Source organism: Somniosus microcephalus, chromosome 20, assembly GCF_052327205.1.
Source record: "Somniosus microcephalus isolate GS21.2 chromosome 20, FLI_Smic_1.0, whole genome shotgun sequence".
Lineage (NCBI taxonomy): Eukaryota > Metazoa > Chordata > Chondrichthyes > Squaliformes > Somniosidae > Somniosus > Somniosus microcephalus.
The window spans coordinates 67,646,684-67,661,486 of record NC_141006.1 but is presented as its reverse complement, the minus strand read 5'-3'; the positions used below and the strand labels follow the sequence as shown (position 1 = coordinate 67,661,486).

General features: G+C 49.1%; 1 protein-coding gene across 5 annotated transcripts in view; it reads right to left on the bottom strand.

Annotated features, from left to right (window-relative positions):
• The window catches only part of themis2 (thymocyte selection associated family member 2), a 99,683-nt gene that overhangs the window by 13,024 nt on the left and 71,856 nt on the right, over positions 1–14,803 (bottom strand). For all 5 annotated transcript variants that reach the window (XM_085962913.1, XM_085962910.1, XM_085962909.1 and 2 more), the window contains one exon: positions 8,930–9,086. In XM_085962913.1, the coding sequence (XP_085819039.1) occupies positions 8,930–9,086 (157 nt within the window). The remainder of the gene's footprint in view (positions 1–8,929; positions 9,087–14,803) is intronic.

Sequence of the window (14,803 nt, the reverse complement as noted above, 5' to 3'; positions counted from 1 at the left end):
ACTGTCTGTCCTGATCTCCAAGGTGAACCACCGAGCGTACTCAGTCATCCGGGACGCGACCTCGTACACAGCCGCCCTCCAGCTCCTCAAGACCCAGTACACGCGCCCTGTGAACGAAGTATACGCCAGGCACCTTCTGGGGAGTCGACTGAGGAATACCTCCAAGCACTGTCCGTGCTTGGCCGGGCCTGTGGGTGTAAGGCGGTAACGCCCGCTAAGTACACGGAGGAACTGATCCGGGATGCCTTCGTAGCGGGCCACAGGTCCAACTACACCCGACAGCGACTGCTGGAGCAGAGTGACCCCACCCTCGACAAAGCCTCCGAAATCGCACTAACGCTGGACGCAGCCTACCGGGGCATGGATGCCTACTCCTCTGCACCGTGGACGCCGCGGGGAACGACAACCTGGGACACGGTAGGACAGCCCCATAGCACCGTGCCACCCCAGCCACAGCCCAACAACGGCCCAACTACCGCAGCAGTGTCCCAAAGCCAGACAGCAGTATCCCAAGGCCAGAAATGCTACTTCTGTGGCCAGGCCAAACACCCCAGAGCGCGCTGCCCGGCGAAGAATGCGACCTGCTCGGGCTGCGGGAAAAAGGGACACTACGCCAGCGTCTGCAAGGCCAAAGCCACCCCGAACGCCAGCAGCGCCGCGTTTGGGCCCCCAACAGCGCCGCGTGTGGGCCGTGCGGGCCGCCATCTTGGGCCTCCCCAGCCATGTGCGAACCACCGCAGCAGCAGCCATCTTGGACGACTCCAGCCACATGGGAATCATGGACGCCGCCATCTTGGACACCAGCCGGGACGCAGCAGACCGCCAATCCCCCCCCATCTGATACCCGCAGCGACACACCGACCCCTACGCTGGCCTCTGTTACGCTGGACCAAACGAGACCGCACCAACTAGCTCGGTCCAAAATGGACGTTAAGGTAAACGGCCATGCAATAAACTGCCTTTTTGACTCCGGGAGCACAGAGAGCTTCATCCACCCCGACACGGTGCGGCGTTGCTCTCTCCCAGTCCTGCCTGCGCACCAGCGGATTTCTATGGCCTCCGAGTCCCAGTCAGCGGACATTGGCGGCTACTGCATGGTGACGCGACTGTGTTCAATAATTTTAAACTCCTGGTCCTGCCCGACCTCTGCGCTGCCGTCCTACTGGGGTTGGATTTCCACTGCCACCTCAAAAGCGTTACGATGGCGTACGGTGGCCCCCTCCCCCCACTCACAGTCCGCAGCCAGCAGCCTCCAAATTGCCCGCCGCGCACCAGATGCAACCTCTCCACACTCAAGAGTCCCACCCCCCCCACTGTTTGCTAACCTCACCCCCGACTGTAAGCCCATCGCCACAAAGAGCAGGCGATACAGTGCCGGGGACAGGGTTTTCATCAAAACCGAAGTGGAGCGGCTCCTGAAGGAGGGGATTATTGAGGGCAGCTCCAGCCCCGGCGAGCCCAGGTTGTGGTCGTTAAGACCGGCGAGAAACAACGCCTGGTCATCGACTACAGCCAAACAATAAACCGCTACACCCTGCTGGACGCCTACCCACTCCCCCGCATAGCTGACATGGTCAACCAGATCGCGCAGTACCGCGTCTTTTCGACCATTGACCTGAAATCAGCGTACCACCAGCTCCCCATCCGCCCTGAAGACCGCCAGTATACTGCTTTTGAGGCAAACGGCCGCCTCTATCACTTCCTTAGGGTTCCCTTCGGCGTTACCAACGGGGTCTCCGTCTTCCAAAGGGAGATGGACCGGATGGTCGATCAAAACGCGCTGCAGGCCACTTTCCCTTACCTAGACAATGTGACCATCTGCGGCCATGACTTGCAGGACCATGACGCAAACCTCGAGAAATTCCTCCGCACCGCCCAACTCCTGAACCTGACATAACAAAGAGAAGTGCATATTCCGCACAGACCGCCTCGCCATCCTTGGCTGTGTTGTGGAACACGGGGTCATCGGTCCCGACCCAGACCGGATGCGTCCCCTTATGGAACTCCCACTGCCCCACTGCCTAAAAGCCCTGAAGAGGTGCCTAGGGTTTTTTTCCTAGTACGCTCAGTGGGTCCCCTACTATGCAGACAAAGCCCGTCCGCTGATCAAATCCACCTCTTTTCCCCTGATGGCAGAGGCCCGCTTGGCCTTCCACCGTATCAAGGAGGACATTGCCAAAGCCACCATGCATGCAGTGGACGAATCCATCCCCTTCCAGGTGGAAAGCGATGCGTCCGACTTCGCTCTGGCTGCCACCCTTAATCAGGCGGGGAGACCTGTGGCATTCTTCTCACGAACCCTCCAGGGCCCGGAGACCAGACACTCCGCGGTCGAGAAGGAGGCCCAGGCTATTGTGGAGGCTGTGCGTCATTGGAGGCACTACCTGGCCGGAAAACGATTTACCCTGCTCACTGACCAGCGTTCAGTTGCTTTTATGTTCAACAACAAGCAGAGGGGCAAAATCAAAAATGACAAGATCTTGAGGTGGAGAATCGAACTTTCCACCTACAACTACGAGATCTTGTACCGGCCTGGGAAGCTCAATGAACCCCCAGATGCCCTATCGCGTGGCACCTGCGCCAGCGCGCAGATCGATAGGCTGAGGGCCCTCCACAATGACCTCTGCCACCCGGGGGTCACCAGGTTCTTCCACTTCATCAAGGCCCACAACCTGCCTTACTCCATCGAGGAGGTCAGGACCATGACCAAGAACTGCCAAGTCTGTGCTGAGTGCAAACCGCACTTTTATAGACCAGACAGAGCCCACCTGATAAAAGCCACTCGCCCTTTCGAACGCCTGAGCGTCGATTTTAAAGGGCCTCTCCCCTCCTCCGACCGCAATGTGTACTTCCTCAACATCATTGACGAGTACTCCCGTTTCCCATTCGCTATCCCTGCTCGGACATGACCAGTGCCACGGTCATTAAATCTCTGAACAGCCTCTTCACCCTGTTCGGTTTCCCCAGCTATATCCACAGCGACCGGGGCTCATCGTTTATGAGCGACGAACTCCGCCAGTACCTGCTCGCTAGGGGTATAGCCACAAGCAGGACCACCAGTTACAACCCCCGGGGGAACGGACAGGTGGAAAGAGAGAATGCAACAGTTTGGAAGGCCGCCCTACTAGCCTTAAAGTCTAGGGGCCTTCCGACCTCCCGCTGGCAGGAGGTGCTCCCCGATGTGCTCCACTCGATTCGGTCACTACTCTGCACTGCCACCAATGCCACCCCTCACAAGAAAATGTTTGTCTTCCCAAGGAAGTCCACATCGGGGACATCGTTACTGCCATGGCTGACGTCCCCAGGGCCGGTACTACTGAGAAGACACGCGAGGGCCAATAAAACGGATCCCCTGGTCGAGAGGGTAAACCTCCTCCACGCCAACCCCCAGTACGCTTACATTGCGTACCCGGACGAGCGGGAGGACACAGTCTCCATACGAGACCTCGCACCCTCGGGGACCGCTGTAGGGCGGGAGGACACAGTCTCCATACGAGACCTCGCACCCTCGGGGACCGCTGTAACCCACTACCCATTACCACCCCCCCCCCAACGACCCGATATCCAACCCCAGCAGCCGGCTCGCCTTCAACCGTCACCCACGAGGACTACACTCCAGGGCCCCAGCCTACACGGGACGCGACGCCGGATGCTCCACCACCCCTGCCGTCGCCACGTCGATCACAGCGGCAGACAAGACCTCCGGAGAGACTCCAATACACGAACTTTTAAATACACTTCACCCCGCCGGATTCATTTTTAAACAAGGGGTGAATGTGGTAAACCACTGTTATACCTGTCTGTATGTGTATGTGTATTCCACTAGGTACAGGTCTGGACATGCCTCGGCTGACTCCTCCCACTATTCCAGGTATATAAGTGACTACCTCCCAGTCCCTTAGTATTCTGGACGGGTCGACCACTCGAGACTAGACCTTCATTCTTTAGTTAATAAAAGCTTGGTTGTTACTCGCTTAACCTCAGTCTTTTGAGTAATTGATGGCGCATCAAGCGGTGAACTAAAGGGACAGGCAACCGGAAGCGCAGGGTCCCCCTTACGGACTGAACGGAGGTGTTCCGCAAAGTGGTCGTCCAATCTGCGTTTGGTCTCCCCAATGTAGAGGAGACCACATCGTGAGCAGCGAATACAGTATATTAAATTGCAAGAAGTACAAGTAAATCGCTGTTTCACCTGGAAGGGGTGTTTGGGGCCCTGGACAGTGGGAAGGGAAGAGGTAAAGGTATGTGTTGCATCTCCTGCACTTGCACGGGAAGGTGCCAGGTGAAGGAGAAGGGCTGTTGGGGGTGATTGAGGAGTGGACCAGGGTGTCGCAGAGGGAGCGGTCCCTTCGGAATGCTGAAAGGGGAGGTGAGGGGAAGATGTGTTTTGGTGAGGGATCACGTTGGAGGTGGTGGAAATGGCGGAGGATGATCCGTTGAATGTGGAGGCTGGCGGGGTGAAAGGTGAGGACAAGCGGAACCCTATCATGATTCTGGGAGGGAGGGGAAGGGGTGAGAGCAGAAGTGCGGGAAATTGTACGAACACGGTCAAGGGCTGTGTCAACCACAGTAGAGGGGAATCCTCGGTTGAGGAAAAAGAAAGACATGTCGGAAGCACTGGTATGGAAGGTGGCATCGTCGGAACAGATGCAGCGGAGACGGAGAAATTGGGAGAATGGAATAGAGTCCTTACAGGAAGCAGGGTGGGAGGAAGTGTAGTCCAGGTAGCTGTGGGAGTCGGTGGGCTTGTAGTGGATGTTTGTCGAAAGCCGATCGCCAGAAATGGAGACGGAGAAGTCAAGGAAGGGAAGGGAAGAGTCGGAGATGGACCATGTGAAGGTGAGGGAAGGGCGGAAATTGGAAGTAAAGTGAATGAACTTTTCTAGTTCAGGGCGAGAGCAGGAAACGGCACCGATACAGTCATCGATGTACCGGAAAAAGAGGTAAGGGAGGGGACCTGAGTAGAACTGGAACAAAGAATGTTCCACATATCCCATGAACAGACAGGCATAGCTAGGGCCCATGCAGGTTCCCATAGCAACACCTTTAATTTGGAGGAAGTGAGTGGAGTCAAAGGAGAAGTTGTTCAATGTGAGAACAAGTTCAGCCAGGCGGAGGAGGGTGGTGGTGGATGGATGGGGACTGGTTGGGCCTCTGTTCAAGGAAGAAACAAAGCGCCCGAAGGCCGTCCTGGTGGGGGATGGAGGCGTAGAGGGATTGTACGTCCATAGTGAAAAGGAGGCGGTTGGGGCCAGGAAACTGGAAACTGTTAAAGTGAAGGAGGGCATCGGAAGAGTCGCGAATGTAGGTGGGAAGAGACTGGACAAGGGGAGAAAAAAGAGTCGAGATAGGAAGAGATAAGTTCCGTGGGGCAAGAACAGGCAGAAACGATGGGTCTACCAGGGCAGTCCTGTTTGTGGAAAGAATTTGATAGGGTCAATAGAGAGAAACTATTTCCTCTGGTGGGAGAGTCCAGAACAAATTGGAGCTAGGCCGTTCAGGGGTGATGTTAGAAAGCACTTCTTCACATAAAGGGTAGTGGAAATCTGGAACTCTCCCCCAAAAAGGTGTTGAGGCTAGGGGTCAATTGTAAATTTCAAAACTGAGATTGAATAATTTTTGTTAGGCAAGGGTATTAAGGGTTATGGAATTAAGGCAGGTAGATGGTGTTAAGATACAGATCAGCTATGATCTAATTGAATGGCAGAACAGGCTCGACGGGCTGAATAGCCTACACCTGTTCCTATCTCTGTAAAATCGGAAAGTGCATCTCAGGAAATGGGCTGGTAAGGCCACATTTATTGACCATCTCAAGTTCCCATGACAACTGTGGTTTGTTAAGCAGTGTAAACTCAAGGCATTAGTGGACTGGAATCACGTAGACGATCCCAGATAGGAGTGCGGATCTTCCCTGAAGGGAGTTAGTGAACAAGTTAGGTTTTTACAACAATCTGGCAACTTTTGTGATCATTTTTCTTTTTTGGTGCCAGCCCATAAATTACTTTTTTTTTAAATTTATTTTCATAATTTTTCATGGTGTGATTATGAATTCACAATTTCTGGGTTGCTAGTCCACTACTGTAACCCTTTGGTGTACAAGACCGTTTCCTGTTACTGTCCTACTGGCTTTGCTTTTCCTGTAACTGAATTTGTTCTGTTTCCTGCAGACAAGTAACATAACTGAAAAGTGCAACCAGTGTGAGTTTACACTGCTGACAGAATCGCACCAATATCAGATCCATGCAGTATATTAATTATATCCAATAGGTTGATTGTAAGGTTTGTCCATGCTGGGTTCACTGTGAAAACCTGTAGTGTATAAAGAATAGCAGGTAACTCTAAACCTGCCTCTGCCATGGACTGAGAGCGGTGCCCTCCATATAGGCTGGTATAATATTTAAAGTGGGCATTTTGGAATTTTTGGAGTAGCCTCTGAGTTTCAATGCCTCCAGTTTGTGGTGCAGTTGACAATAAAAGAGAATAGATTTCACAATGTAAGAAAGTGGGTTCCAAGAAACTTTTGCACAGCAAACCTGTCCTAATTTAGACTTTATTAATCAACAATTGAATGAATGTAGTACTGTATATGGAAAAACCTCCCTCTGTGGACCACTAAACATAACTGATCGACAATGATTGGAGCATATTTAAAAAACAAGATAGAACATAAGAACATAAGACGTAGGAGTAGGTCATTTGGCCCCTCGAGCCTGCTCCGCCATTCAATAAGATCATGGCTGATCTGATCTTGGCCTCAACTCTGCTTCCCTGCCCGCTCCCCATAACCCTCGACTCCCTTATCGTTCAAAAATCTGTATCTCCACCTTAAATATGACCCAGCCTCCACACTGGGGGAAGAGAATTCCACAGATTCACGACCCTCAGAAGAAATTCCTCCTCATTTTCAATTTAAAAGGGTGCCCCCTTATTCTGAAATTGTGCCCCCTAGTTCTAGATTCCTCCATGAGGGGAAACATCCTCTCTGCATCTACCCTGTCAAGCCCCTTCAGAATCGTATATGTTTCAATGAGATCCCCTCTCATTCTTCTAAACTCCAATGAGTATAGGCCCAACCTGCTCAACCTTTCTTCATAAGACAACCCTTTCATCTCTGGAATCAACCTCGTGAACCTTCTCTGAACTGCCTCCAATGCAAGTATATCCTTCCTTAAATAAGGAGACCAAAACTGTACGCAGTACTCCAGGTGTGGTCTCACCAACGCCCTGTACAGTTGTAACAGGACTTCCCTATTTTATACTCCATTCCCTTTGCAATAAAGGCCAACACTCCATTTGCCTTCCTAATTACTTGCTGTACCTGCATGCTAACTTTGTGATTCATGTAAAAGGACCCCCAGATCCCTCTGTACCTCAGCATTTTGTAATCTCTCCCCATTTAAATAATAATTTGCTTTTTTATTTTTCCTACCAAAGTGGATAACCTCGCATTTTCCCACATTATACTCCATCTGCCAGATTTCTGCCCACTCACTTAGCCTATCTATATCCCTTTGGAGATTCTTTGCGTCCTCCACACAATTTGCTTTCCCACCTATCTTTGTATCATCAGCAAATTTGGCTACATTACACTCAGTCCCTTCATCCAAGTCATTAATATTGTAAATAGTTGAGGCCCTAGCACTGATCCCTGCAGCACCCCACTAGTTACAGTTTGCCAACCTGAAAATGACCCATTTATCCCGACTCTCTGTTTTCTGTTAGTTAGCCAGTCCTCTGCTAATATATTACCCCCAACCCCGTAAGCTCTTACCTTGTGTAGTAACCTTTTATGTGGCACCTTATCGAATGCCTTCTCGAAATCCAAATACACGACATCTACTGGTTCCCCTTTATCCACCCTGCTCGTTACATCCTCAAAGAACTCCAGCAAATTTGTCAAACATGATTTCCCTTTCATAAAACCATGCTGACTCTGCTTGACTATATTATGATTTTCTAAATGTCCTGCTACCACTTCCTTAATGATGGACTCCAGCATTTTCCTAATGACAGATGTTAGGCTAACTGGTTGATAGTTGCCTGCTTTGTCTCCCTCCTTTCTTAAATAGCGTTACATTTGCAGTTTACCAGTCTGCTGGGACCTCTCCAGAATTCAGGGAATTTTGGTCGTTTGCAACCAATGCATCCACTATCTCTGCAGCTATCTCTTTTAAGACCCTGGGATGCAGGCCATCGGGTCCAGGGGACTTGTCCACCTTTAGTCCCGTTAGTTTGCCTAGTACTTTCTAGTGATTGTTTTAAGTCCCCCCCCCCCCCCCCCCAATAGCCCCTTGATTATCCATTATTGGGATGCTTTTAGTGCCTTCTACCGTGAAGACCGATACAAAATATTTGTTCAAAGTCTCCACCATTTCCCTGTTTCCCATTATTAATTCCCCAGACTCATCCTCTAGGGTACTTCATAGAGTGTTTATTATCTAAGTAATATGTGCCACAATAAATGTAAGTTTTCCATATATGTGATGATGTTGCCTCCTTAATTCATACTAAATCAATTTAATAAATACAGTAAGACAATTTTTCTAATAGTTAGAATTGTTAATATTTTGTGCTGTTGTCAAGTCTCAAAATTTTGAGTCTAGAACTTCGCAACCATTATTGTACAGTGGAAGCAGAAGGTCTGATGAGCAATGGCAGCCACAGACAACAACCGATCAGTTCGTGTCACCACAAGCTAACACAACAGGCTATTTTTGTTGACATAATTCAATGGCTAATTTATCAACTAGAGTTCGGAATTCGTCAACACACTCTTTCATACAGCCAGCACATGACGGCTTTCTCTGTGAATCAGGTCGACGCTAATTTGCTTTCCACCGCTATCAAAACAGAGATCTCTTCCTATAAGCACCTGAAAAGAACATTTAGAGCTCATTAAAAATAATCTTTTTCTATTCTCATAACTTACCTTCAGGAACTTTTGGAGCCTCCTTCATTTTCCCCTTTTGCACTTTTGTGTATTCATTAGAAGCAGCGTGCACAGGCTGTGTGGAAAAGGGTTTCCTCCAGCTTGCAGGCAGTGCTTCATTCTCAGTGATGTTAGGTTTTGGGCACGCAGGAGCTCCCTTAGTAAAAGAATGAAAAAATGGGTTAGCTTTACAGAGCCATTTTCATGCTTTTTTATTTGTTTTTTTAACACACATTTTCTCCTCATTTCATCTCCTCACCTGAAGTCACTGATTCTTGCTGGGGTATAGTTCCACAAGCACCTGCAGCTCCTCAGTACCTCACTCAACCAGCCATGCTTTATTTATGGGCACAGGCAATGGGTCTCAATTTATTCGTGGATCATGACCAACCAACCTCTGCATACATGTATTTTCCAGCAGGGGTCACCAGAGAGTGATCAGGGCAAAGGGGGCCAGGCTGATTTTCACCTTCCTGCACCAATCATGAGGCCCTGATTGCTGCTCCAGCTCAGATCAGCTCCCTCAGCACAGACTGGGGATCAAATTTGGGACTTTCTGCTCTATATAAAAAAGTAAATCTTGCATTGATATAGCACCTTTCACGACTTCAGGATGTCCCAAAGTGCTTTACAGCCAATGAAGTATTTGTTGCAGTGTAGTCACTGTTGTAATGTAGGAAACACGACAGCCAATTTGTGCGCAGCAAGCTCTCACAAACAGCAATGTGATAATTACCAGGCAATCTGTTTTAGTGATGTTGATTGAGGGATAACTATTGGCCAGGACACCGGAGATAACTCCACTTCTTCGAAGTAGTGCCATGGGATCTTTTATGTCCACTTGAGGGAGCAGACGGGACCTTAGTTTAACATCTCATCCGAAAGATGGCACCTCTAACAGTGCAGCACTCCTTCAGTACTGCAGTGGAGTGTCAGCCTAGAATTTTGTGTTCAAGTCTCTGAGAGGGACTTGATTTAATAATACAATGGACGTAACTATTAGGCTATCGGTGGGAACTATTTTCATGCTTATTAAAGTGACAAGTGACTATAGCACAATCTGAAGTACCCTTCTGCTTTTTCTTTGATTATTCAGACCAACAATCCCATAGATTGTGTGGGCAACTGGAAGCACTAAGTTTTCTTTAGCTTGTAGAATAGAGCTTCTAAATCAATATTTATTGCGTCATTTAAATAATTTCTTGAACTCCCTGTGACAAAACATTAATTTCTCGTGTTACATCATTCACTTCAACAACAATAACTTGTATTTATATAGCGCCTTTAACATAGTAAAACGTCCCAAGGTGCTGCACAGGAGTATTTTAAGACGAAAAAATTTGACACCGATCCACATAAGGATAAATTAGGGTAGGTGACCAAAAGCTTGGTCAAAGAGGTAGGTTTTAAGGAGCGTCTTAAAGGAGGAAAGAGAGGTAACGAGGCGGACAGGTTTAGGCAGGGAATTCCAGAGCTTAGGGCCTTGGGCAACCGAAGGCATAGCCACCAAAGGTTGAGCGATTATAATCAGGGATCTTCAAGAGGGCAGAATTAGAGGAGCGCAGATGTCTGGGGGGGGGGGGCTGGTTGTGGGGCTGAAGGAAATTAGAGATAGGAAGGGGCGAGGCCATGGAGGGATTTGAAAACAAAGATGAGAATTTTGAAATCGAGCCACTGCTTAACCGGGAGCCAATGTAGGACAGTGAGCACAGGTGCTGGGCGAACGGAACTTGGTGCAAGTTAGGACATGGGCAGCCGAGTTTTGGATGACCCCAAGTTTACATAGGGTAGAATGTGGGAGGCCAGCCAGGGGTGCGTTGGAATAGTCAAGTCTAGAGGTTACAAAGGCTTGGATGAGGATTTCAGCAGCGGATGAGCTGAGGCAAGGGCGGAGACGGGCGATGTTACGGAGGTGGAAGTAGGCGGTCTTTGTTATGCTGCAGATATGTGGTCGGAAGCTCATTTCAGGGTCAAATATGACACCAAGGTTGCGAACAGTGTGGTTCAGCCTCAGACAGATGTTAGGGAGAGGGATGGAGTCAGTGGCCAGGGAATGGAGTTTGTGGTGGGGATCGAAAACAATGGCTTCGGTTATCCCAATATTTAATTGGAGAAAATTTTTGCTCACCCAGAACTGTATGTCGGACAAGCAGTCTGACAATTTAGACAGTGTTGCATCGCTAATACATGATGTCACCATAATGCTCATAGATGAGAGTTTTAAATTAGAACTATGACACTTTAAAAATCACGATTTTTTTTGCCTATAAACATGCAGACTCACAGAAATCACAGAAACCCCACAGTGCAGATAGAGGCCATTTCGGCCCATCGAGCCTACACCGACACATATCCCACCCGATCCCCGTAACCCCTGCACCAACACATATCCCACCCTATCCCCGTAACCCCACGTATTTAATCCCCCTAACACTAAGGGTCAATTTATCATAGCCAATCAACCTAACCCGCACATCTTTGGACTGTGGGAGGAAACCGGAGCACCCGGAGGAAACCCACGCAAACACGGGGAGAATGTGCAAACTCCACACAGACAGTCACCCGAGGCCGGATTCGAACCCGGGTCCCTGGCGCTGTGAGGCAACAGTGCTAACCACTATGCCACCGTGTCGACTCACATGAAGGCTTTTCAGAGCAACCACCTGTTAGGATTAAGGGGTGAGCAACCATGTTTTATTAAAAATATTGTGTATGAGCCTACTTCCTGTACAACATCCTGTTGCCTCAATTTTTGTTCACACTTTTATGTCAACATTTAACATTGAAACTGCCTATGTAAACATTTAGAACTCAAATTTCGTATGTAAACATTGTAATTCTAGGCTTTAGCCAGCAGATGGTGGGAGTTTCTGAAAACTCTCCCAACACTGTCACCGTATCCTATATAAAAAAACATTGGTCTGGATTTTGCGATAGTAATGACGGTGAGGCTATCAGTACTCACCGTTATTAAGGAGTAAATCGGACAACAACTTCCAGCGTCCGCACATGCACAGTTAAATGCAAATATGCATAAAGTTGCTGTCTGGTTTGCCCTGCTCATCCACAAGCTTCGCTACACCGGTACCTCGCCAAAGATTCAGCGTTAAAACGGATGAAGGGCGTGAAGTTGCGGTAGTTACCCAATAAACACACCAGAAAAAATTGGTGCATTCTTTTTCTTTTTAAGTGAATTTTTAATGGCGTGATAAATCTTAATTACTGCTAAACAACCTTTCTGGCCCTGAATATTTACTGCTCCAAGTGTGGAGTCTCGGTCCTTCAGAATTTAATTATTGTTGGAGTTGTTAGTAAAAAAAATTCAAATTAAAATAATTTAACTTTTTTTGTCTTTTATCTCCCTCCTTTTAATCCCATCTTTATTCCCTTTCTTTGGCTTTCTGTACATGATTTTATATTGAATTAAATATTCAAATTTATACTTCCTACTTTAGACTCTGGGTCGGAGGGGGGAATTTTAACCTTAAAAAACGGGTGGGTTGGGGGGGTGGGTAGTTAAGGTGTTAGAAATGTGAAATAACAACAGAAAATGCTGGAAACACTCAGCAGGCCAGGCAGCATCCGTGGAGAGTTAAGGTTTCAGGTCTGGGACCCTTCATCAGAACTGGAGTAGGCTAGAGATGGAACAGATATTAAGCAGGTACAGAGGTAGGGAAAGGGGGAGGGGAGGGGATGGAAGGAACATTCTGTGCTAGGAGAGGAGGCAGGAGAGATTAAATGTTGCAAATGGGGATGGCAGAATCATAAACAGCCTGAAAAATGGGAGATGGGGTTATAGTCTGAAACTGTTGCACTCAATGTGGAGTCCAGAAGGCTGTAAAGTGCCTAATCGAAAGATGAGGTGCTGATCCTCGAGCTTATGTTGAGCTACATTGGAACAGTGCAAGAGGCCGAAGACAGAGAGATCAGAGTGGGAGTGAAGTGGAGAATTAAAGTGACAGGTGACTGGAAACTCGGGGTCACCCTTACGGAGGTGTTCCGCAAAGTGGTCGCCCAATCTGCGTTTGGTCTCCCCAATGTAGAGGAGACTGCATCGTGAGCAGCGAATACAGTATATTAAATTGCAAGTAGTACAAGCAAATCGCTGTTTCACCTGGAAGGGGTGTTTGGGGCCCTGGACAGTGGGAAGGGAGGAGGTAAAAGGGCAGGTGTTGCATCTCCTGCGCTTGCACGGGAAGGTGACGTGGGGTGGGGAGGGGCTGATTGAGTGGACTAGGGTGTCGCGGAGGAAGCGGTCCCTTCGGAATGCTGAAGGGGGAGGTGAGGGGAAGATGCGTTTGGTGATGGGATCACGTTGGAGGTGGTGGAAATGGTGGAGGATAATCCGTTGAATGTGGAGGCTGGTGGGGTGAAAGGTGAGGACAAGGGGAACCCTATCGTGGTTCTGGGAGGGAGGGGAAGGGACACGGTCAAGGGCTGTGTCAACCACAGTAGAGGGGAATTCTCAGTTGAGGAAAAGGGAAGACATATCGGAAGCACTGGTATAGAAGGTGGCATCGTCAGAACAGATGCAGCGGAGATGGAGAAACTGGGAGAATGGAATAGAGTCCTTACAGGAAGCGGGGTGGGAGGAAGTGTAGTCCAGGTAGCTGTGGGAGTCGGTGGGCTTGTAGTGGATGTTTGTCAATAGCCTATCGCCAGAAATGAAGAGTGAAGTCAAGGAAGGGAAGAGAAGGGTCGGAGATGGACCATGTGAAGTTGAGGGAAGGGTGGAAATGGGAAGTAAAGTGAATGAACTTTTCTAGTTCAGGGCGAGAGCAGGAAACGGCACCGATACAGTCATCGATGTACCAGAAAAAGAGGTGATGGAGGGGCCCCGAGTAGGACTGGAATAAAGAGTGTTCCACATATCCCATGAAAAGGCAGGCATAGCTAGGACCCATGTGGGTTCCCATAGCAACACCTTTAATTTGGAGGAAGCGAGTGGAGTCAAAGGAGAAGTTGTTCAATGTGAGAACAAGTTCAGCCAGGCGGAGGAGAGTGGTGGTGGATGGGGACTGGTTGGGCCTCTGTTCAAGGAAGAAGCGGAGCGCCCTCAGGCCGTCCTGGTGGGGATGGAGGTGTAGAGAGATTGGACGTCCATAGTGAAAAGGAAACGGTTGGGGCCAAGAAACTGGAAACTGTTAAAGTGGCGGAGGGCGTCCGAAGAGTCGCGAATGTAGGTGGGAAGAAACTGGACAAGGGGAGAAAAAATAAAGTCGAGATAGGAAGAGATAAGTTCCGTGAGGCAAGAACAGGCTGAAACGATGGGTCTACCAGGGCAGTCCTGTTTGTGGATCTTGGGAAGGAGGTAGATGCAGGCTGTGCGGGGTTGGGGGACTATGAGGTTGGCGGCCATGGAGGGAAGATCTCCAGGAGATGATGTCAGTGACACACTTGGAAACAATGGCTTGATGTTTGCTAGTGGGGTCATGGTCCAGGGGGAGGTAAGAGGTGGTGTCGGAGAGTTGGCGTTCAGCTTCCGCACGGTAGAGGTCGGTTCGCCAAACAACAACAGCACCACCCTTGTCAGCAGTGTTATGTCTAACATTGGTGATAGGTATTCAATTGCCTTGGCCGGAACACAAATGTTGCGTTTGCAAAGATAATCCAGAGGCCGTATGCAGAGCTCAATTCATGTTGCTTTTAATCGCTGATCCAAACACACTCTTACAGGCAAAAGCAATCGAATACCTATATCCAATGTCAGACACAATACAACGATAACAGCACTATCAAACTCCATGTGCTCAGGCCAAGGCAATCGAGTACCTATCACCAATGTCAGACATAACATTTCCTCCCCCCTCACAGAATTTCAAACATGAAATGTAGTGACAAAGTCCTGTAGGTGGCCAGGGCGAGAACGTGTAC